Source organism: Trematomus bernacchii, unplaced genomic scaffold (assembly GCF_902827165.1).
Source record: "Trematomus bernacchii unplaced genomic scaffold, fTreBer1.1, whole genome shotgun sequence".
Taxonomy (NCBI): domain Eukaryota; kingdom Metazoa; phylum Chordata; class Actinopteri; order Perciformes; family Nototheniidae; genus Trematomus; species Trematomus bernacchii.
In genome coordinates, this window is record NW_022987973.1 from 13,499,506 (window position 1) to 13,522,495 (window position 22,990).

The 22,990-nt window shown below is 38.5% G+C and overlaps 1 protein-coding gene across 3 annotated transcripts in view; it reads right to left on the bottom strand.

Moving 5' to 3' along the window:
• The window catches only part of LOC117471237 (protocadherin-9), a 184,506-nt gene that overhangs the window by 48,998 nt on the left and 112,518 nt on the right, over nucleotides 1-22,990 (bottom strand). For 2 of the 3 annotated variants that reach the window (XM_034116094.1, XM_034116093.1), the window contains one exon: nucleotides 6,566-6,767. In XM_034116094.1, coding sequence (XP_033971985.1) covers nucleotides 6,566-6,767 — 202 coding nt within the window. The remainder of the gene's footprint in view (nucleotides 1-6,565; nucleotides 6,768-22,990) is intronic. The other variant, XM_034116095.1, reaches the window with a different exon arrangement.

Sequence of the window (22,990 nt, forward strand, 5' to 3'; positions counted from 1 at the left end):
AAGATGTATTAGGGGTTAATTTCTTTGGCTATCCTTTTTCTATCAAACTCTCCACAAAAAGAGTGCTAGAGTGAGCCAAATCAGCCACAGGAAAACCAGCTCTGATAGTTGGGACATTGCCAGATGCTTCAATCACAATGTATTTCTTCCTGTTCCCTCCTGTCCTCTCTTACCACCTGCACAGAGAACTTTTTCTGGGATTACAGCCACAAACGGGACACAACTCAGAAAGCTGTTTAGTAAACATGTTAACTAAAACAAACATTCTTAATTTCAAGTTCAACATCTTACTTAGCCTTGTTGTTTGATTATCTGTATTGCTTGTTGCAAATCCCTTTGTCTATTCACATCCGTGTCATGTCAAAAACATGAAACACAAATACTGCCATTTCCCAACTATTTAAAATCATTTCTCATCGTATTTATATATTGGATTGTTTTGGCTCTAACAATGCCACGACACTGCTCAAAAGTCAATGTATAAGATATTACTCACACTCACTGTGTAAGAACTAAGAAAAGCATGGGGTTAAAAAATAAACATCTTAGACAAATGTTCAGGTTTACAAAACAAATCAAACAATATTGGATGATATACTGTAATGTTTAAAAGTAAATGACTGATCTAATATCCAGAAGGTGAGCCTTTGCTGAGTGCATATTCCATAAAATTGTCTATTGTATGAAAAGAAAATCTGATTTGAAAATGGTCACACACCACAAAACCAAAAAATAAAACAAATCTCAAATGTCCATTGAAAAGCTCACAATCAGGCTACAATTGTTGAGGGTCAAGATATCCAACCGCATCATAGTTTAGATCTTGCCTTTAAAGGACATTCAAATGCACAGACACGACTTGTTGGTTGGCTTGTGTGTACAAAATGTATCCAAATCAGTTTGTTGTAGGAAAACACTCGTGAAAATCATGTAAATGTGGCCCAATTGGCATCCCATAGTAACCTCTTCACTCACGGTCGGCTCTCTTCATTTGTCTCCAAGGACAAAATACAAAAAATCATTTTAAGATTATGTTGCTGTCTATTAGGCTAATCTGTTATATTTCTTTTGTACCCATCTGACCCGTAAACTCTGAGGTCATCAGGCATGGGGCTCTTAGTATTGACAAGATGTGAAGCTTAAGGGTTGCTTCCTCATTATACCATTTCCAAACACTCCAACAACTCATTCAATTTCATCTCACAGTCCATTTCCATTGTCCTATGACTCTCTGCGCGTGTCTATGCATCTGCCTGCTTGTGCAAGGGATCCTTTTGTCTTACTGCCCAGTGTTGTCTTGTCAGCGATGTTTTTAAATCATTCATGCAGCACTTTAGACAGTAATGGTTGTTTTAAATGTTTTATAAATAAACATGATTTCCCTATCCCACCCACTCTCCTCTCTGTCTATCCTTGGCCTTCGCCTGTCATGTATTATTTCTGCTTCTTTGTAGTCTAGGGACTGTCATCCATGCACAACCAATCTGACAGACCTCAACAGCCCAGTAATCAATTGTAATATCTTTTTTTCAGGCTTGTATCTCACAACAGCATTATGTTTCATCCAAAATATGCATTTATTTGGTAAATATGTGACTTGGTTGTTTATTTGATTCAGTTATTTCTTTGAAAACTATCAGGAATAACTTCACACTATAATTGCAGTGGAGTTGTTTGACAATTTCTGTCCTCCTTTCCATTTAATTGATTTGTCTTTTAATAGTGGGACTTAATAAAGATAAAAGCGTCAATTTGAAGACATTTTTGTGTTCTCAGGAGAGTGCACACTGAAGTCATAGCAAATCATAAACAAGCACAAATATTAGAGATACCTCTCTCTTACCTGGTAGCTGGATTGACCCTAAAACTCAGTTAAAAAACACTGTACATTATTTTTCCTTTTATTCCGTAAAAGAACCCACAACTGCGATGCAATGTTTTGTATTTTAAGTCTTTGAGCACTATTTTCATTTCAACGCAGGGAGCAGAACACAGTACCACATCGGTCAATTTATATTTTCCTGGGACTCTGAGATTATTTTCCTGGCTATGCTGCTTTGGTGTATTGGTAACGTGTGCCATAGTTGGCGCGGTAGAGCGTGTGGCAATGCCAGCTATGTTTTTTTCGGCTTTCATTTTAGGTTTTTCAACCGGCTGACAGGTGATCACACAGACATTTATTTTTCAGCAATGGAATTCATTCCCTAAAAGTGAGAAACAGAGGCCCAATACTGATTCCTGCCTCTGTAATCTGAACCAGTATGTAGCCTATACTGAAGATCTTCTTTTAAAAACCACAGCACAGGCCGGTTGAACTGGACTGGCGTGTTTATGTTGTCTGGCTGTTTCTCTTGTCGAAAGAGACTACCAGTTGCAAAATGATGTAAAATACAACGTGTTGATTTTACAGATCAGCCTAATGTGTGTTTAAGGGCAATTGTGAACAATAGATAAATCATTCAACATATAATTTAACAAGTTTAGACAAAAAAAAAAATGTGCGAGGATGCAGGCTGCAACTGCTGAATGTAAATTAGGCTGCTTATTCATAAGATTCATTGTATCTACTGTGTAATTATTTTCATTTATGCTCTTTTATTCTACATCCTTTTCTAATACCTACCAACGTTAATGGGGGACTTCATGCAGCAAGTTACTTTAAATCCATTTAAGGTAAATAATCATTTTAAGAAAATTAATTCATGCATGCGTCTAGCACCGTGGACAGCGAATATTAAGAAGCTCTTAACGGTTTACACATGCACTTGCTAAAAGTACTGTTTTGGGAATTGTGTGTACAAATGAATAACTTTTGTGAAAATGCTCAGTGAACACTCAAGTAGTGAATTCAATCATTTTTGGGGAACAGGGAAAGGTGAAAGGTATTTGACTTATCAGCTCATATATTACTGTCAAGTTTAATTCTCTCTTTAAAAAACATATCATATTGTTGACTGAAACTGCTGTGTCCCTGATTACCATTCATCTATTATTGCATTTTCCTCTATCTCATGTTCAACAGGTTTTCTCTTGTTAGAAATATAAACAATCTCTTCATTCTCTACTCCATTGTAAAACAAATCAAAACACTGTTAGACATCAGACTTTCACAACTCCCACACCTTATATATTTCCTCAGTTCAGATGAAAGACACAACCTACGCATAAGTCTAACCCCTCTCCTGTATTACATAAAGGATCATTAGTAAGTAACTCTTTTTCTCAACATAAAACAGATAAGGAAAGTTCCAAAGGCAATTTTATTTTACTCCCACTATTAAATTATCAGTTTAAAGTGTTTCACATGCAGTAAGTGCAATGGACATCACAGGGGGTTGTCAGTATTTTGTTCATTATTCAACTCGGTAGTGTACAGTGTGCAGATCGCTGTCTGGATAACTTCAGATAACTTGCCATAAATATGATTCAATTATTAATATAAAGTTGCTGTTGCTGTAACATACTGATCACTCTCATCTAAGTCAACTATTCTTTGTATCATGTTCATTTCATTGCTGTTTGCAACCAAATAACACAAGTGAACACCTTTAAAATACATTAGTTTTTCAATATTTTTACAAAAAATTCGGATTGCAGACTTGAACTTGTTTATTAAATTAAAATAATATTTCAATTTAGATTTATTTTAGGGTCTATTTAACAGTCTCAATATGTCAGGCAAAACAGGCAACAGTGATATTATTTTCAACCTTGAACAAAGCGTTGCGGTACGAACACCCACTGTCAAGGTCCTCGTCTCAAATGTTTTTATTATCAACAGTGTTAGAAGAAGATTCTTTACACTTCAAATTTGAACATAATAGTGTCAAATATCTTCCAGATCCTGTTTGCCTCTGTCAACAGACTGAGTCATTTCATACGATTCGGAGGCTTTTCAAGTCTGACAGAGACTTACTCAAAACTAGTTACCACTGAGTTCACATATTTGACAAACCCACCGGCAGGTGACACATCCCTCATACACCAGACATAAAATCATTATCCTGCCAAGAAGCAGGTCAATGATCAAAAAACACTGTTAAGTGTTTGCTGACAGGCAAAACAATTTAACAAAACAGAATGCCATTGGTTAGTGAAAAATTAATTATGCCGTTTGTTGAAAAAAAATATGTAAGTCATGTAACATGCAGAGGGCTTTAAAATAATAATGTTACTGTTTAAATGTTCCATAAATTCTACCATTTACATAGTATACAAATACATACTGTAGGTTTATTTGCATTTCAAGAGAATAGCTGTTTTATACAATTTAAAACATGCTATTCATATCTAATGTAGGTTAAGTCTCTTAACAGGGTCAGGCGTCACTGTTCAATAGTTGAAATTTAACATTTTTCTCTCGGAAAACAGTGTTGCTGTTTTATTTAAGTTTTGTTGTCATTGGACTGTTCCAACACATTCAACACATCTAAATTCACAGTAAGTTAGCCAAGCTGTGCAATACTTAGATATGACATTTGTAGTGTCTGTAACATATTTGTTAATGCATTTTATTACCAATCACATTTAAAGCGTAGCTCTTTTCTGACATGTGTAGCAAATTTGCATATGTCAATTAAACATCTTGCATAAATACCAAGCCATGAACCGTAGCGTGATGATAAAGAGTACTGGGCGATCATTTCTGATGCTTTAATTACAGCTTACATATATATATACGTAACATTATTAATTCCTTTTGGCGTCAATCGCCTGTCTGTCACTTGCAAAGAAATTATGGACTGTGTCTCAAGAAAATAATGTTCGCATAATATGTAATTTCATGGCTGATTCCAATAAAAATAAATTCCATTTAAAGTATAACTCCCCGGATTATGTTTTATCACAACATATTTACCTAATGATTGGTGTCAATTAAAATTTTGTAAAATAAAATGATATGCCAAACATTAATTGTCAGTTATTTAATTAGCTGTCTCAGACATTTCTTCTTCTAATGACAAATTAAGAACGAAGTGGATTTTTTATTCCTAGCATTTTTCATCTATCCCAAAAACTGAAGCCTACAGTGCCCAAAACGCAATTAGACTTTCAACAATTGGGTCAGAGATTCGGGTTTGTTCTGCCAGTAGAATGTGATGTAGCCTCGAGTCTCTAGCCTCATACAGAGACGAGGAGCGGGCTACAGAGGTCTCACTTCTCTTTTACTCCACACCAACAGATTTTTTATGATTATCAATCTTGCCCGAAATAAAATCGAATCATTCCAGGAAATGTATTAGAATGCTGTGCAGCTACCTCTGTTGCCACAACAAGGCCTAAAACATTTTTTTCCATATATGCAGTAGTGTTCCTCAAGACCTAATTTCCCCTTAAATGTCAGGCAACTAAACTCATACTTGCAGCTGACACGTCGGTCTGCAGTGTCTACACATGCTTTGTACTTATCACCATCCATGAACCACTTTTACTGAAGAATTATAATCTTCCACTACATCCTGCATTCAAAAACATATTTTCCCTTTCAGATTTTAACTATTTTGTATAATTACATGTATTGTACATTATTACATTTATCACATCTATAGCATACAACTGTTGCCTGCATAGATAGGAACATGCAGAGACAGTCTACATTTAGTTTTCCATTCTTGTAAACTTCCTTTGTTCTAATTTTTTACTCAAAGCAATGCTTTTTCCACTGCTGTACAAACAAGGCACGTGGTTGGGCATGTGCAGATCCATTCATTTGTGAAGACTCTGAGTCAGTAGGCCTACACGGAGAACATCTGCCAACTGTGAGTACATCTGCTAAGTTAGGGTCTGTCTGAAATCATACACACTCTCAGTTTACTCACAGCACTTGTATGTCTGTGGTGCTGGCTGCTCCACCCTCAGCAGTCAAGCTGGCATCGACCTTGGGGCGATGCGCTTGATCTTGGCGCACGCCTCACCTCTTAATGATAAAATGAGAAAACTGGGTCGGAGATGTACATTCCCACCAGAAATAGTGGGAAGTTAACATCTTCAGCTGAGCACCAAGACTTCCAACTGGGAAATCATCTCTAAATAAATCAAATGAGTTTCACAAATAGGTGAGGAGCCTATGGGAGGCCCAGGTTTGCTCCTGGGAGAAATGAACAAGTCTGGATGATTAACTGAGAAATGAATGACCTGCTCTTGGATCCACTAGAAACCTACTTGGGCAATCAAATGACTCTAAATTAAATGGTATTTGGTACGTTGAGTTCTTTATAAAGACTGATGTTGTTTTTCATGACTATTTATTATCTCTGCTCAAGGAGTTTTAGTCATTCCCTAAAGCAAAATCTGAATTGATTTGCCTTAACCCACACCAACAGACTAAACATGTTCCGATTTCACTGCCTTTCCATACGATGAGCAGAACATTTTATAAAAAACAACTTGAACACAATCGAATTGAACACAATGTCCTCTGAGTGAACAAGTTGCCGTCGTTTAAAATGTCTGCAATGGTGCTTTAAAGTTTGTAAAAGAGGATAGAGACAACGAGAGATACCATGCAAGACCATGCAACAACAAGATCATTCTGTGCCATGAGATGCAGTCATTTACAACTCACCAGAGTTGGGATCGGAGTTGCCGTCAGCTTCAGTCCTCTTATCGGGGGAGGCCTGCTCGTAGAAGTCGTCCTGCGCCTGCACCAGAGGGAGAGGTTGTGTGAGGAGGGAGCCACTGCCAACAGGCTCGTGGTCCCCCAGACCGCTGTCACTGCAGCTCTCCTGAGAGCCATCCGGCAGGTGAAACGTGACGCGCCGCTGCGACTAGAACCAAGAGCACAAAACAGAGCCTACGATGTTAGTGCTCTGCTCTGCACCCTCAAATCCTTCTCACACTAATATTTAACACTGAGCTGAGGGGCTCATGCATGCTGCTTCATACACTGATCAATACTGCAGTGTGAAATAAGCAGCCTCGAGAGATTGTTTGAACAATGTGAAATGTATTAAACATTTACGAGTACGGAAGTCATCGATGAATAGAAGGGGTTCATTTTGAGTTCCAAAAGAGGGATTGTAGATTAAAAAAAGTCTATTTTGACTTGGGCCGCGTTATTGGTGGGAAGGAGAGTAAACACATGGTACATACAGTCACGTTTCACTGCACAATGACAACCAATAACAGCATGCATATTAAACACCACGCACTGTTACAACAATTCAGCACGGTGAAAAGTGCAATACTTTTGAGCTTTTTATAAATGCATCGTGTAATTAACGTCAGGCATAATAAATCAAGGCCGTACAATTTCTTGTTATTGGTGGAAGCATATTATCATGTTTGTGAGGACTGCTGCAGGGACATTTATAGTCTGATAATTTAGTTTGTGTTGTCAGTTTGTTTGCATGTTGGCAAAGTCAAAGTGGCCTGCAGAGTTAACAGAAGTCGCCACCGGGGTCCCCCTCTTTCCATATTCCACACTCTCACTGACGAGAGGAATCTCTTAAAGTGTTGCTAGGGCAAGCTGTATAGCCCGTCTGTTGATATGCAAGCACACACACTCGCACGCACCCCCGCACACACACCATCCTTAAAGCCATCCTGATTGAATTTCCATTTGTTAATTCCGAGTGTCTTTTCCCCCTGCTCTAATGACATTTTCCTCAGGCTTTTTCATAAGTCCAGACACAAGCCTCAAGCTAACCTTTCGTGAGCACAGAGAGGTTCCTGCCACATCCTTGGTGCTTGGTGATGACAGACAGAGACGGGTTTTACAGTAATTATTGGCAAAAGCAAAGGTCACCCAATCTGCAGTCTAATGCAAATTACCTCATTATATATCTTAGAACTGCTCCAAAAATGCAACATTCAATTAACCAAAAAAGAGGAAATAAAGGAGGACAGAGGGGAGAGGGGGTAGGAGGGAAGGGAGGGGGTGGTCTTGATTCAGATTTAGATGCATGGTGTTGAATTTGTATAAGGTAGTTCATGATGATAATGCTGAAAGACAGACAGACAGACAGACAGACAGACAGACAGACACACAGACAGACAGACAGACAGACAGACAGACAGACACACAGACAGACACACAGACAGACAGACAAACACACAGACAGACAGACAGACAGACACACAGGCACACAGACAGACACACAGACAGACAGACACACAGACAGACACACAGACAGACACACAGACAGACACACAGACAGACACACAGACACACAGACAGACACACAGACAGACACACAGACAGACAGACTGCAATCTGCATCTCTAGTTTTACAAAACCTGTCAGCTATAACAACATTTGAGGAAGATGTCAATCTTCACATGCCCAGCAGTGTTGCAATGACAAACTCAGCTGACAAACGGATGAATGAATCGACAGGAAAGAATGTTTTATGAAATTTAGGGTCTGACAGAATTGTATTCAAGTAATTAATGAAAAAACAGTTTTAGTATTATTAGTTTTAGTATTATACATGATGTAGATTTGCATGCCCTTTAAAACAAATGATATGTTATTTTGAAGGAAAATGAATCCAATTTAATTCCTAAAATCAGGATTTTCCGTCTCCAAGGAAAACTGAAAGTGTAGGAATCTGGATAAATGTCACAGGTAGTAATTATAAAGAGGAAGATTATCAGATGTGGCATTTCAAATGAAGATGACATGATGTGAGGATAGAAACCTCTCTAACATGGTTCCTTCCTTTTTTTGTTTGTGTGAGCAAAAGTATTTCAAATTAAGTGCAACGCGACAGTTTTGACGGGAGGCATGGATTATGAGTTTATGTTTGACATGTTTTGTGTATCCGCAGTTAATTAACAGTGGCTTCATATGTGTTTCCTCCTGCTGACGCCAAAGAAGTTGGCCTTTGGCAAGCTAGTGATCTATTGTGTTGACTATCCTGAAAGTGTGATACTGGCTGCTATTTATACAACCTTTTTCCAGAGTTTAGAAGACAACTGTATATTTGTACATGCAAGTAGTAAGTCTTAGTATAGTATAGTAGGAGACCTCAAATATACATGGATTATGGAAGGACATGTGCTAAAATGTGTCATGACAATGGTGACAATGGTAAGGTATAGGATTGGCAGTGATGTATAATTCACCTCTGCATGTGTAAAGCTTTTCTAAAAAGGTTCATGATCAGTACATGACAGTATCAGTACATGCCCTTCAGTATAATACTAAGACATTCATGAGAATACTCTGATTAATACATGAAGTGAGTGAATACAAAAGGAAATGCAGTCGACAGTGTGACAGTGGGAAAATAATTGCTACTGCTTTAAGCCCTTGGAAAAGAACAGCAATCTTAATTCTCAATTAATCACAAAATATGACCTGACAAACGTGATATAACAAAATGTTCTTCTCATATACATGACAAGTACGGGCAATAATTGAGGCAATAATATCCAAGTATATGTCATATTTTTAGATTTTTACTTCCACTAGAGAAAATAAAAAGGGCTCATTATTGATTGGGTTAAGGGTTTCGGGCTGTGCTGTCAAACACTGCAGGACTGGTGGGACTCGAATATGAAATCTTGCTCAGTGCCCTGTCAGACTTTATTATAGCGCCTGGATCAGCAAAGCTTTTTGCAAGAATATACTCTATACAAATAAGCCAACATGATTCAAACTTCTTTGATAAATACAAACTGGATTGTTCCAAGCTAAATAATGTATGGTTTAACAATTAAAATGTCCTGGAATACTAAATAAAAATGTTCAGTTTTAAATAACATCTGCTGTCCTCATTACTAAGTGTTCTTTGTGTGCTGTCTAAATGCACATGTGTTGTTTTGTGGGTTTAGGCATGTTTGAAGATATTTGAATTTCTCTGTTGCTGACAGTCACTTGTAGGAACATTAGCATAAGACCGGCTTAAACTATCCCTGCTGCCAGTTTACAAGATATTATGGATTAGCGCGCCTGCTAACCCTTATTATCCGCTTGTTTTTATAATTTGCCTGACCAAACACACTCACTTTAACAAACACAAAGCAAATAACAGCACTTCGGTGCTGGAAGGTTTAAATTCCAGCAAGCCGGCAAATTATCCAGAAAGCATTTGCCATTGGGTCCAGAACAGAAACAATATGAAGCAAACTTTAGAATATAAAATCTGACAGGTGAGAGTAATGTCAAATATTGTAGGGCTTTGCTTTACAACAGCTCCATACAAATACAATTGCTCTAAACACCGTTTGAGTATAAGTAAGAATTAGTGGAAAGGTAAAACGTAGTATTACAATTTATTTCAACTAGTCATATTAGCCGCGTTTACACCGGAGTACTTTTCCCCGTACTTTTCCCCTTTAGTTCCGTTAGTACCCCTTATGTTGCGTTCACACCAAAAAGAGTACTTAGTGCCGGGAACTTTTACCCCCATTTTTAGTGCCTGCTAGAGAGGTGGTACTATCCTGGGGAGAAAAAGTTCCCCAGTTCTGATTGGCTGGGCGAATTGCAAACCACGCCCCGTAAAAAAGTTTTGTGAAGCCGCCATTGTATTTGTGGCATTAGCATTATTAGCATTATCATTAGCCCCGCGCACCAACGGACAGAGACTAACTTATGGCAACACAAAATAAAACATGGGAGCAGTGGAGATGAGGAGGTGTCGGCATTCTGGCGATTTACTCGGAAGGCTTCAGTAGAAGCTGCTGGGAGTCCCAGCAGCTTCTACTGAAGCCAGTCCCCAACTCCGGGGACTTCCGGCCGGGGACTCCGGGTGGCAGTATACGCCGTGAAGTTGTTTGCGGCCTGCCAGTAAACCCAAAGCAGAAGAAGACGAAGTGACGTCAGCGGCTCATTTGCGTAATCTTCCCTCAGGGAAAAGTACTCCGGTGAACGCGATTGGTACTTAGTGCCCTGGGGTAATAAGTGCCGGGGCACTAAGTGCCGGCACTAAGTACTGCAAAGTACGCGGTGTGAAGGCGGCTATTGATCTAGGCTCACATCCCATTTTAAGGACTAACCAATACCTTATTCAAACTCATTATTGATAGTGTTTACTATCTGCAAAGAATTTAACCAGATGGCAAAATAAACTAATACATGAAGCATCAAGTAACATATTGCACTATATACAAATTGCCTGTTTAGATGTTCACTGCGTATTTTGAAGTGTTTCAGCAAAGCACTGTGCTGTAGCACTTCAGGTCAACCTCTTTGTGGAAAATCACAATCAGTAGGTGAAATAAATAGAATCACTGCACAATACAGACTCAATCCCATAGAACACGAAACTGATATGACTTTGGTTTTATGTGACAGAAAACAAATAGGTATAGGGCTTATGACTGCACAAGCTCTTTCTCGGCTTCCCTGTCTTTCTCCTTGTGAGTGTGACCATATGGAGCACAGTGTGCAAGTCAAAAACAACTTATTGTGTTGTGTTGTTTCCCACATGAACTCAATATAACAAAACATTTCTATCAGGCAGACATTTAATGAGAGGAAGTACACACTGAGCAGACGTGCACAGAAACAAACAGACAGACCCACACACAAACACTTACACACAAATAATGCAACCCCCTCACCTCCACAAATAATCTTATCTAACAGCAGTCTGACACCTGCGGTGAGAGAACACTTCCCACGAGTCCGTTCTCACAATCAGACCACTGAGGGAGATCAGTCAACCAAGAAAACAAAACTCACAAAAATATATCTCTCTCTTTCTCCCTCTGACACGTTCTCTTTCCCTTAGAGACCAAAGGTGCTGTGCCATCTGCTGGCCACCTTGGAAAATACATTATTTTTTTTATAAAAGGCTACAAACGTGATTGTTTGGTCATGATGATTGATTTTTTTCTTTCTCGCCATTGTCTCGATGTCTTGCACCTTTCACTGCTATTGCTCTACTTCAATACTTGTGTTAGTCGATGCTGTTAACCCTTAAATAGAAAAACTCATGTCATTTGCTTGATCTTTTATTACGTTTTTTGAGAAAGCACATTTTAGTGTCGTACTCTATTCCCCTCAGTGTTCATCCGCAACCCTGACAAGCTGTAACATTCCACAAAACATCAAATCAATTGAAACATTAGCAGATGATAGATACTGTCTCCTGTCAACATAACATCCTGATATCCTTTGGGATAGAACACATCACAATCTCAGTCAGGCAAGGCTCTATTTTGATGACATAAACACAGTCAAAAACAAGCTTTTCAAACTTCTTAAAAAAGATGAAAGATGCAGGGATGAAAAGAGTTCCCAAACTTGTTTCTGCAAGCAACACTTAAATAAAGAGTGACAAATAAATCTCCCCCGTCTTTGATTCTGACTCTAATATTGACGTAGTCTACTCCTGCTGCCTCTCCCGAGTCTAAGTCTGCTTTTCATCATTAAATCATACAGTAGCTAGACTCTTTTGAGAAACATCTGCATTCTGCCACATCCTCAATGAAGCTCCATCAGTCACTCCCTGGCGCTGTGGTTCACCAGAAACACACACACACACACACAAAGACAAAGATACATAAATCTAAGTCCCATTTGACCCATTTCCCAAATTGCAAGCTTTGAAGAGTGGACATGTAGTTTGTCTGTGTTTGTTTGTGTTTGGTTCATGCGTTATGTCTAGCAGCCGTGTGCGTTGTGTTAGTCATTTACAGAACACTTGCTTAGCATGTGATTATCAACACGGTCCATCATTTTGACTCTTTCTGGGCTAGAAGATCTTCCGCAGATTTATGGATGCAGTATACAGCATGCATGCTTATTTATTTATCCTTCAACCATTTATTGTCTAACCCACATAGAAGGCACATAAACATTTATTCTCATCAAAAAAACATAACACAGCATGTAGTCATACAGTATGTTCGTCACCAGACTCACCTATCATCTTTCACGGATGACATGGTGTGACACGTGCTGACAAATTCCCACTTGTCCAATTTGTGTTCTTTTCATCTGTCTACACCCCTCTAATTAAATCTCATCCTACTTTCATACATGAGCGTGAGCACCAGTACCCACTGCTTTTTGCTTGATAAATGGAATTTGTGCCAATTTTGTGTGCTAGTCATGTAATTAAATGACAAAGGAAAAGACGAGACACAGTAAAATAAAAGTGCAATTTCTTCTAAAATGTATTCATAAAACAGACAAGAGCCTCATTAAAAATCATTTGCTGTTGCGTTTCTGACCAAAACGTGAGTGTAAGACCAGATTGCACTGCCCCTTAGCGCATGCACTTCTGCTCTCCAGATGCTCAGTCCTTTAATTTCCCTACATTACATTGCTAAATGTATTTGTCGTCCATTGGATGTGTTAGTGGAGCGCTGAGACAGCAGGCAGTCAAACCAAAACAATGTCCTGAAAGATACTAAAATTCTCTGTGGAGCTGAGGGTAACTGCAGAGTCGGGTGGTAACTATTTACGGGTTAGCCACTTCAAAGGAGAAAATGTTTTCCATTTTTAAGACATTGTAAATTGACATCTCTAATTCCTTGTGCTTACAGCAAATGCATTTTAATACAGGTCAACTATATTTCCATTAATGGGGGAAAGAAGTTGCCTTGGCAAACTGCACTGTAAAAATAAAATACAACAAAAAAAGAGAAATGTCTGTATGAGCTAAAACACAAACACAGAAACACACTGTGGGTGTCTCAGAGGACTCAACTGGTCACATGATTTCAACAAAGAAGAATAAAGAAGACAGTCAACAAAATCATCTGACTACGTGATTACATGATGTTGAATCATTTCCTGTGGCGATTGCTGACAACAACAGCCATTAATAGTTTCCAAAATGGGGTTGATTAAAATCTCATAGATTATAACTTGAAAGTTATGCAAGAATATTATTAAACATTGTGTACTGGCAGAAGATTGCTGAAATCCAAGATTTATGTTAAGAGCTTATGATTCCAGCATGATTATTTGAGCTTTTGTCGCCTGCTAAAATTGCAGTCTCTACTTGAAAGGCCACAAAGCTTTAAGGAACAAACCTTCTAGGATTATCTCTGTTGACTTCAGAGTAGTTCTTGTAGTATCTCGAGTCAGGCTTGAACTGCAGCTTACAGGCTTGGTGATGGTTGAGCTAACCTAGTCTGACACCACAGGCTGCCTACAGCTGGAAACATGAAATAAATATATAACTTGTACATACAGTAGTTAGACAAACAGATGGGAACATCTTCCCAACTACTGGTTTTCTCCACAGTGGGTAAAATGTGTCTCTTTTTACATTTTTGTATTTAGAAATGGGAGCAGAAATCCCTAAACTATCAGAAAACAGTCGATCTCAGAGGGATGAAATTGCATTTATGATTGATGCCTTCTAACAGCACCTGGGGCTACATCTGGACATGCACTACCCTATCTTTTTTTCCTCTCCACCCTGCAGTGAACTCTTATCTTCTCTGATGGAATCCACGCCCCCTTCTCTACTGTACATCTTCCTTCGTGCTTCGTCCTAACGTTAGATGCTGTTAAATAACCTGACTTTGCTGAGTGAGAACTCTGAGACAGGAGTAGTCCAACCAGCTCCCCACTGTGCCTTAAGCAGAGCTGAAGAAACCTGTGCAACTGCCACAGAGCATTAGCTACAAACTTAACCGCTACTGACTCACTCATCGGTTCTTGCCTGCGCCGACATCCACAGCCATAAAATGAGACACAGGAATTCTTCTCCATGTGTGTCTCTGGCATCAGGATGAAGGATTTGACACTCAGAGACAGTTAACTACAGAGCACAGCGGACTAGGCCCTGAGCACTGAATGGGGAAGCTTGATGTGTTTATGAGTTACAGTCCATGTGATCTTGGTGCTGCACTAAGCTGTAGACAGTGTACACTGAAGTCACTGTTGTGTGGCTCTATGGGGGATGTTGGAATATTTTGTACTCTCTACAAATGCTTGAGAGATTGTGAGATAAACATTTGTGTTATACAACTGAATGAGAAGCATTACAAGATAATACAACTAAAATAAAACACATTGCTGACTTAAGTCTACCTGTTTATTTGTACTCCAATGCAAAACCAAAGCATAATCACAGTGTAATCTGCGATTGATATAACCTACAACCCTATTAGCTGCTATTAAATCCTATTTGTGATTTCATTACACCAGGTACAGAAGCACACATTTGTTTAGTTTGATCCATGTTTATCCTGTGGAAATAATGGCTATTTACACAGCCATGATTATTCAGCTTTGAGAGATCCAATGTAAATCGATGCAGCAGGGAAGTCTGGTTGACTTTGACAACTGATTGTCTAGTTCATGATTTTTTTTATGGCATTTAAGAATTGTGAGATTGTTTATGAGGGTTTCTAGAACAGACAACAAAACATATATTTTGTGTATCTTATTATTGAAAACAGCTGAAGGATTACTCAAAACCATTGTCAGACACAAAGCAAGTCCAGTCTATATACTGGATATAATGTCCATAAAACTGAGCTGAACTCAAATTGGGGGCTTGAAAGAACAATGATAAATCTGGAAAAGCAACTTCAATTTCTGAATACTGTAAATAATCATCACAATAAATACATACATACATACTTACATACATTCCTTGACCGAATGTGTCTGTATTGTCACAAAACAAAGCACAATGTGAGTGGGGAATAATCTCTACTAAATTCCGACCAATGCATTTATTAAACTTTAAATCTAAAAAAGAAAGTAGTTTCTACTTATTATATCTCCTGGCACTTTACTTTATCGTTTCTTATCCCTGGATTTTATTTACCCATCTGTTAAAGGAAATAAGGTATGATACGAGTGTTAATCTAATACATTTAGGTTAGAATTATGCAACTAATCCATGCGTATATTTGCAAGCATCTACATTATCACAATCTCTTTTTAAAAGCTGAATCCAACTGTGTGGAAAATGTGTGATGTGCTTTAAAGTGCTAAAACCTAATGACATGGGCAACATCTGATTAGTCTTACACTGCATCTTAAAAGGTAATCTGTATTCATAGTAGCTGCTGTTTAAAGACAATGAAACAATAAAAGGCACTGTACAGCAATATCTTTCACAACTCTAACCAGCGTTTTTTAAATGATGCCCTGAAATTAGATTAAAATGCTTTATTGAATTGTAGGCCACACTAAAAAGAAAGTTACTCCATTACAAAATCTAATTGTCAATTAAATAGTAAAAAGAGGAAGACATTTTGCATATCCCCTTGTGCTTTATCACTTGACAAGGCAACAGGTATTCTCTTGCAAAAGCAGCAGATGTTCACGACAATTGGAGATGGGGAAAAAAAAGTGATAACAGAAGTGATGTCTGATGCTCAATCCCCGTGGCAATGTGCTGACAGTGCCATCAAACATAGCATATTGATTCCCTGCGCTTATATATACCAGCCATCATGGATTTACATGAGTTCTATGGTATTGCACATCTTTAAGATCTGCACATGCACTCGCATAATTGCATACATTCAGATGACTAACAAACAACCATCCCGCAATGCAAACTATTGAATGCCTTGTAAATTATAGTATATGGTAAAAAGAACCGGTGTGACTCGTATTCAGCACACACTGATGTTCATGAACTGTATATAGTACTTTCAAAATGTAAGTGGACAATTATGTACCGACGAGTGAAATATTCGACTCTAATTTTATATACATTTACATAAAATGTTTGTGGTGCTGTGCTTGAACCTGTAAGTAAGTACACTCTTGGTGTGTTTAATGTATGCAAGAACAGGATATGACAAAGGATGTGGTATGAGTGGGTGTTCAGAACTGGGCATAATTAGTGAGTAGGTTAGCATTATTAATTGAATGACTGTACAATAAAATGTGTGGGCTTGACGCTTGTGCCGGGTTTATATATAATACTACAGTGGTTTTTATTCTGGCTTTAGGAAAAGACTGCCAAAGGAATGAATGCCTTGATTCCCTGTCAAGCTTCAAGTATAAAAAAACATATTGCACCCTTGGATAAAATGCGTTACTGACACATTTTCTACTTTAAATGCAGGTATAGGAAAACAAAAACTGTACATGACTGTTGCATGACTGTTTTTTGATTACAAGCATCAGGACATTTAAAAGCACACTTTTTCTAAAAGAACAGTCACAATGAAGGGAGCTCTAGATTTAATAATTAAATGTATGGTCAAAGATCTTACGAACAATTATTTCTGATGCAACTAATCATCTGGAAAATAAGAATCACCCAGACATTTTTCCATTTGTTTTGTTGCCAAGCAGCCAGCAATTTCCCTCCAACGGTTTCTAGTGAAAGCAAGGCAGCAGCGTAATGCATAGTGGGGGATAGGGTGTCGCAGTGCATACTTTGTTTTTGTTTGTATGTGATCGCCTGCCTGTTTGCATTTTGGGAGACTGGGGCAGAAAAGGAACACTTCTCTCTCTGTGTTTTTGGTTGTTTTCGCTGATGGAAAACCATTCAACCCAAATGTAGACCCAAAGAAGCATTATATGTTTATGTACGGCAGCAGGGTGGCAATTTTCAGGATTGTTGTATTTCTAGAAATAAAGTATTTTATTTTGACCTTTATTGTAAACATGCAGCTAGATTGAGACTAGATCTGCATGATAAACAGAGTGAGAAAAAACACGAGGAACTAAGAGATTCAAGAGGTACTGAATATAAAAGACCAGAAGACACAATTTATTTTGAAGGGGTCAAAACATGTTCTGTTTCGTGAGTTTGACAGCTCCCATAAATATAATTGTTTGTCTTTTCTTTGGGCATAAAACAGCATTACAATATATCTTTACTGAAGATCAATTTGATACAACAATGGCGCTGAATAAACTAAACTGAATTTGTGGAAGTATAAGGATGTATTTTAAACTAATAAATACTTATACTACTATAGTATGTACTTATATACTGTATGTTTGTAATTCAATAAAAAAATAACTGTCTCACTGGCTCTGAATAAATGCAGTAGAACTAAATCAGCAGCAATCATGAACAGTGTAGTGTAATCTTATCATTGCTAATCTCAGCTGTTTCAAAACATATAATGTCTCAGTATGGATTGCATTAATGGGATAAAAACATTTAATGTATCCGACATTCCCTCTGATCATAATTTATACACATTAATATCTTATGTTCTATCTTATAGCTGTATGTAGAATAACTCTATAAGCCCATGATCTTCACCTGACACACAACTTTGCTGCCAACACAGGGAGAGTCCCTGAGAAATTGTCTTATCCATGTCCAACTCGGAGACAAGCAAGCAACGCTAAGCTGATAACAGTGCTTTCTCAGTTGGGTTTTTTTAATTTCATGAGACCAGAGATTGCAGTCACGTCCCACCTCGACATGTCTAAAAACCTTTTAGCTATACATATCCGTGAGCCTCACTCTTTTCTGCAGGACAGGCCTCTCGGTTGACATCAATGGTTCTGTCATTAAACTGTGATGTTGGCATCCTGTTTTGACAGTTGCCTTTAAATATACACCATTGTCCATGCTGCAGGCATTCTTAAAATCTCCTGAAGAGAAATACGGTGTCTTTTGTCAGCTCAACTGAAGCATTCCCCACCTTTTCCGGCTGAGCTGCACAGGAGGGTCCCCTTAACATTTTTACAATTGCAGCAATGTCGGACTCTTATATGTTCCAGGAAAATATAGACAACTCTTCGAAAGCCTCAACAAAACAGATCTGTAACTGTAGTGTCTCAATAACTCAATCCTTTCACACAACTTTGCCCACGACACTGGTGTTCCTCAGAATCACTCATGGAAGGAATAAAGCATGCACTGCATCCTAACTATCAGCACCAAACTCACTTTGATCCTCCTGCCCGTGTTCCATCTTTCCATTTTGTTTTCTTCTTTGGTCAGTTTTCTCTTTCTCTTTGCACTTCTTTTGTGACCCGCTCAGCCACAGCTTCTGTAGTCTAACTACTTAGACCAACAGCCCGAGGCAGGATGCCCTGATTTCCCACAGCGGGAGAAAGGCTTATTTTTGCCTTTTAAACCTGTGGTCAGGTTGTGCAGATGGATTGATGTACTCCACTCCTGATCTTCTATCACCATCATCCCGAATGGCATACTAATCTCTATTCCTTTTTTTTTTAGGTTTCAGGTTATCTTCAGTCAAAAATCCACCTTTGATTGATTTAATTGTAATCTTTTAAAATGAGTCATAGAAGGTGGCTTGCTTGATTAAGGCTTTGATGGTGGAAGTCATATGTGATAGTTACAGTGTGGGTTAGACAAGCCAGCAGGGACAAACGCAGAATTTCAGTAAAATGCAGTGTCAGTGAAGCTTTGTGAACGAGAATGACAGATTATTGGAGTTCAGCCTTGCTCCATATCTGTAGCCGTCAACCAAACAGCCTACGGCCCATTTTGGCCCGGTGGTCAACATGTCAGATAAACAGGAAATGATTGTCTCCCTGGAAGGTTATTCATTATCAAAATAAATATTTGAATACATGCCAAATGGTTCCCTACTAAAAAACATTTAATACAAAATATATTTATATATTTTTAAAAAGATTGTTTAACAATAATAGTCGATATGTGTTTCTTGGAAAAAGATTGTAGTTTAACAAACTATCAATAAGACTTTGATCTTCAAATAATTACAAGTTACAATGTACATACAAATACATTTTAGTGTAGATATTCCTCAAGCTTAGTTTATGATGTTTCTTCAGGTTTAGTACTATTACGCGACAGGATGTAGTCTATGTCTGGGTATTTTTTCCTCTATTAGGACAGGTCTAGAGAAAACAATACGTTACACACTGGAATATCACCTTAATCTGAATACACCATTGCTAAAAACAACTACTGCCAATATTAAAGGTTAACATGAAGTTATCTAGAAAACCTAAAAATGTTATACTTGCAATGTATCCAAACTGTGGACCTTCCCAGGACCAACATTTCAAAATAGCATGGTTTCCCCCATTGCAACTGAAATAACCGGCCTAGTTAATTAATATTCCCCAATTTCGGAAGTTGTAATGGAACAGGTATAATATCCTATCTCAGGCAAGGCAGCTTCGAGCACTTATATGTCAGAAATGAGATTGCTAGCATGGCAGAAAAAAAATCATCTTTTGTGTTAGAGTTTCAAAATACATCAAATTCATACATTTAACTGTGTTACAAAGTAAAGGGACCCATTTAAAAACATATCACTTAATGCTTAAAAATCCCACAATCAGAGCAAGTCAGATGCAACATTCCTGGTTAAGGCTGCAGGCTTGTCACGCACCCCCTTTAATATGAAGGTGTCATTGAAGTCATATTTTCAGTTTGGCACAGATATGTGCTTTCCAAGTCATGGATATACACTCAAAATAATAAAAAATATCCTAGAGCAATAACTTATTACGCATCCATCTAGTAATAAAACCCCTAGAGAGAGAACAACAAGGATGTCTGCCAGTTACATAAGCTGTATCACAATCTCAGCTGTTTTTGTAAATATGGGTACCTCTTCCACATCCATATAAAAGAATACTAAATGGCATACACTAAGAAGAACAACTGGTATATAAGTGTTTGTAAATTTGAATGAGCACCCTTGGGACTTACAACCCCCAAAATACTATTCAAACTGGGACAACGATATCAAAAAGTGATATGTATTCTCACCATAACTTGTTAACAATTTAAGACGGAGCAGCAATGGGAAAAAGACAATATTGGTTTGAGAAAAATGGGGATGACAGACAGGACCAGGAGACAAAAAGAAGCATAAGATGAAAGTCACAATATTAGTTTAAAGGGACAGCTGCAATATTCAAACAATCATTCACAAGTGCTGACTTCAACGGCTCACTGGCAGCGTGTAAACAAACGTAATGTCTGCAGACTGTACAACCATGAATCTCATAACCAGCCTTGGCCCTGAGCCTTTTCTCACCCTCAACCACAAGTCCAGTGGCTTATCAGATAAACGATTATTGACTGCTTTGCAAGCCCTCAATACCATCAGTGCAGTTTTACATATAGTAAGCCCAGCAACTTCATCATAGTAAGCCAGTAGAGGCAGGAAGCTGTGAGGCTAGAGATACACCAGGTTCTACAATGAGAATAAAAGAGTCTGGAGTGGCATTTTTTGAAGAGCTGTGGAGTCCTTAAATGTGGATGTGGGTTACTGGGGATTATCGTAAATGTTAATTATTTGACTGTGGAAAGGGTACGAATTGAACTCATTGTAGGCTCCTGGATATGTCTGTTAAGCCTCTTTGAAGGTAAAAGAAAGGGCAAAGCATTCTTGTCTCAACAGTGAATTGCTACAAAACAAAAGCTCACGTAACATGGATATGTGATGGTGCAATGTATTGGTATATAAAATAGTGCCTCAGGTCTCGCAGCTGAGCCAAAACAACTTAATGGATTAATTGGGAACCAACAGAGATAATTAGGCCTTTGGGGTTGTATGATCCCACCCCTCGTCAAATGTTGCATCAGAACTGTGATCTAGTGTGTTCCTGCTGTGTAATCGAGATAATTAGCAAGAATGTTGTGTCACTGTCCAAAGATTAGCAAAAGGGAAAGGCCAAACAAGGCTCATTAAAATGTGGTTCTAACCTTGATAGGATTTATTTTATCTTGTTTTCGTTAACGTATTGGTGTCTTTAGAGAGGCGAGGGATACAAAGATTTTACTTTTTCATCTTGTGACAAGCATTGTTCTCTTCAATGATACCCTGGACAGAAACAACAGTTAAAGGAATTGGTCCAGCCTTTAACTTGGCAGCCATTAACCCGTGTCCGCATAAACACACTGTATACATTTTGTTCAGATCATATGAGAACAATGCACACTACTGTCATATATTTGTTTCCCCTGAGGAAAAATGACTATGGATAGCTAGCTGTTAGCTGAGACTCACTGAGCCAGTGCTTCAGTTGTTTACTGTGCTCTTATTATTGGATGCCAAGGTGTCCTTCTGTGAGGCTGACAGGCACTGAGTAGTAGGCCAAATTGATTGGTCTGCTCCTGCCCACCAAAAGGACCTGAACTCAATTTGCTTGTGATGGCTTCAATTTCCTGGCTGGACAAAATCCCCCCACTCCTCTCTCTTGCTCGCGCTCTCTCAGCATCCCTTCCTCGCTCAAGAGCTGTCATTTAATTTCATTACTCAACAGGGGAGGTTCATGCCCTGTCACATTTGTCTGTCTTCCGTCCCCCGCTCTGTTCTCGTGAACCTTACCAAGAGCTACAGAAAAGGATAATTTGTTTTTTAAGACACTGGTCGTTTTTGCATTTCCTGGAATAGTATCACGCGTAGTTTTTGGTTTGCCTGGTGACAGCCAAACCAAAGCTTGGTTTACAACATTTTCTTAATAGAAAAGCGTGTTCCTCTTTCAACATCCAGATGAGAGATGCAAGTGGGTCAATACTGAGATAAAATCATTTTTTTAGTGTTGAAAGATGAAAGCAAAGACGCAATCTACAAACTCTGTCCACATACAAATGCTGCCTTTTCCTTCATTTTGTTGTGGTGTGTAGAATAACTATGAGTTTGTGGTGGACAGATATGTTGAATTTATCCCCATGTCATTACTCCTGCCAGTATTCAGCAGGCTATTCAAGGGAAGGTCATCAAAGGTTGGACTAATTTATGGTTTGCTTTACAAAGCTTATTTTCATCCACAACATTTCTCAGGAGCAGAGACCCAATTTGCTTCTCCCACCATACTGTAGCAACATCTTGTCAACTCATTTCACATGCACGTAATGCCCACACGGTCAACGGCTGATTAGAAAGAAAACAGATCTAACGCTGGAGTCAAGCGTAGAGGTCTTTGAAGTGATTACGTTACATGTTTTGGCCTGCTTTTGTTGTCTTAAGATAAACATGTGCCACTCAGCATACACCAGCTTATGTCAAGACGAAAGATTTTACAAGCCATTATCAGAAACCCACAGATTGTACAGTGGGTATTAGCTGGCCGCAGAAATGTGCTACAACTGCAAAGATCTTGCTCTGATTTCAGACACTGCGGATGGAGGGGGGGTCAACCTCTCAGCACTTTTAGATGATCTAGATGTCAGGCAGGAGATTAAAG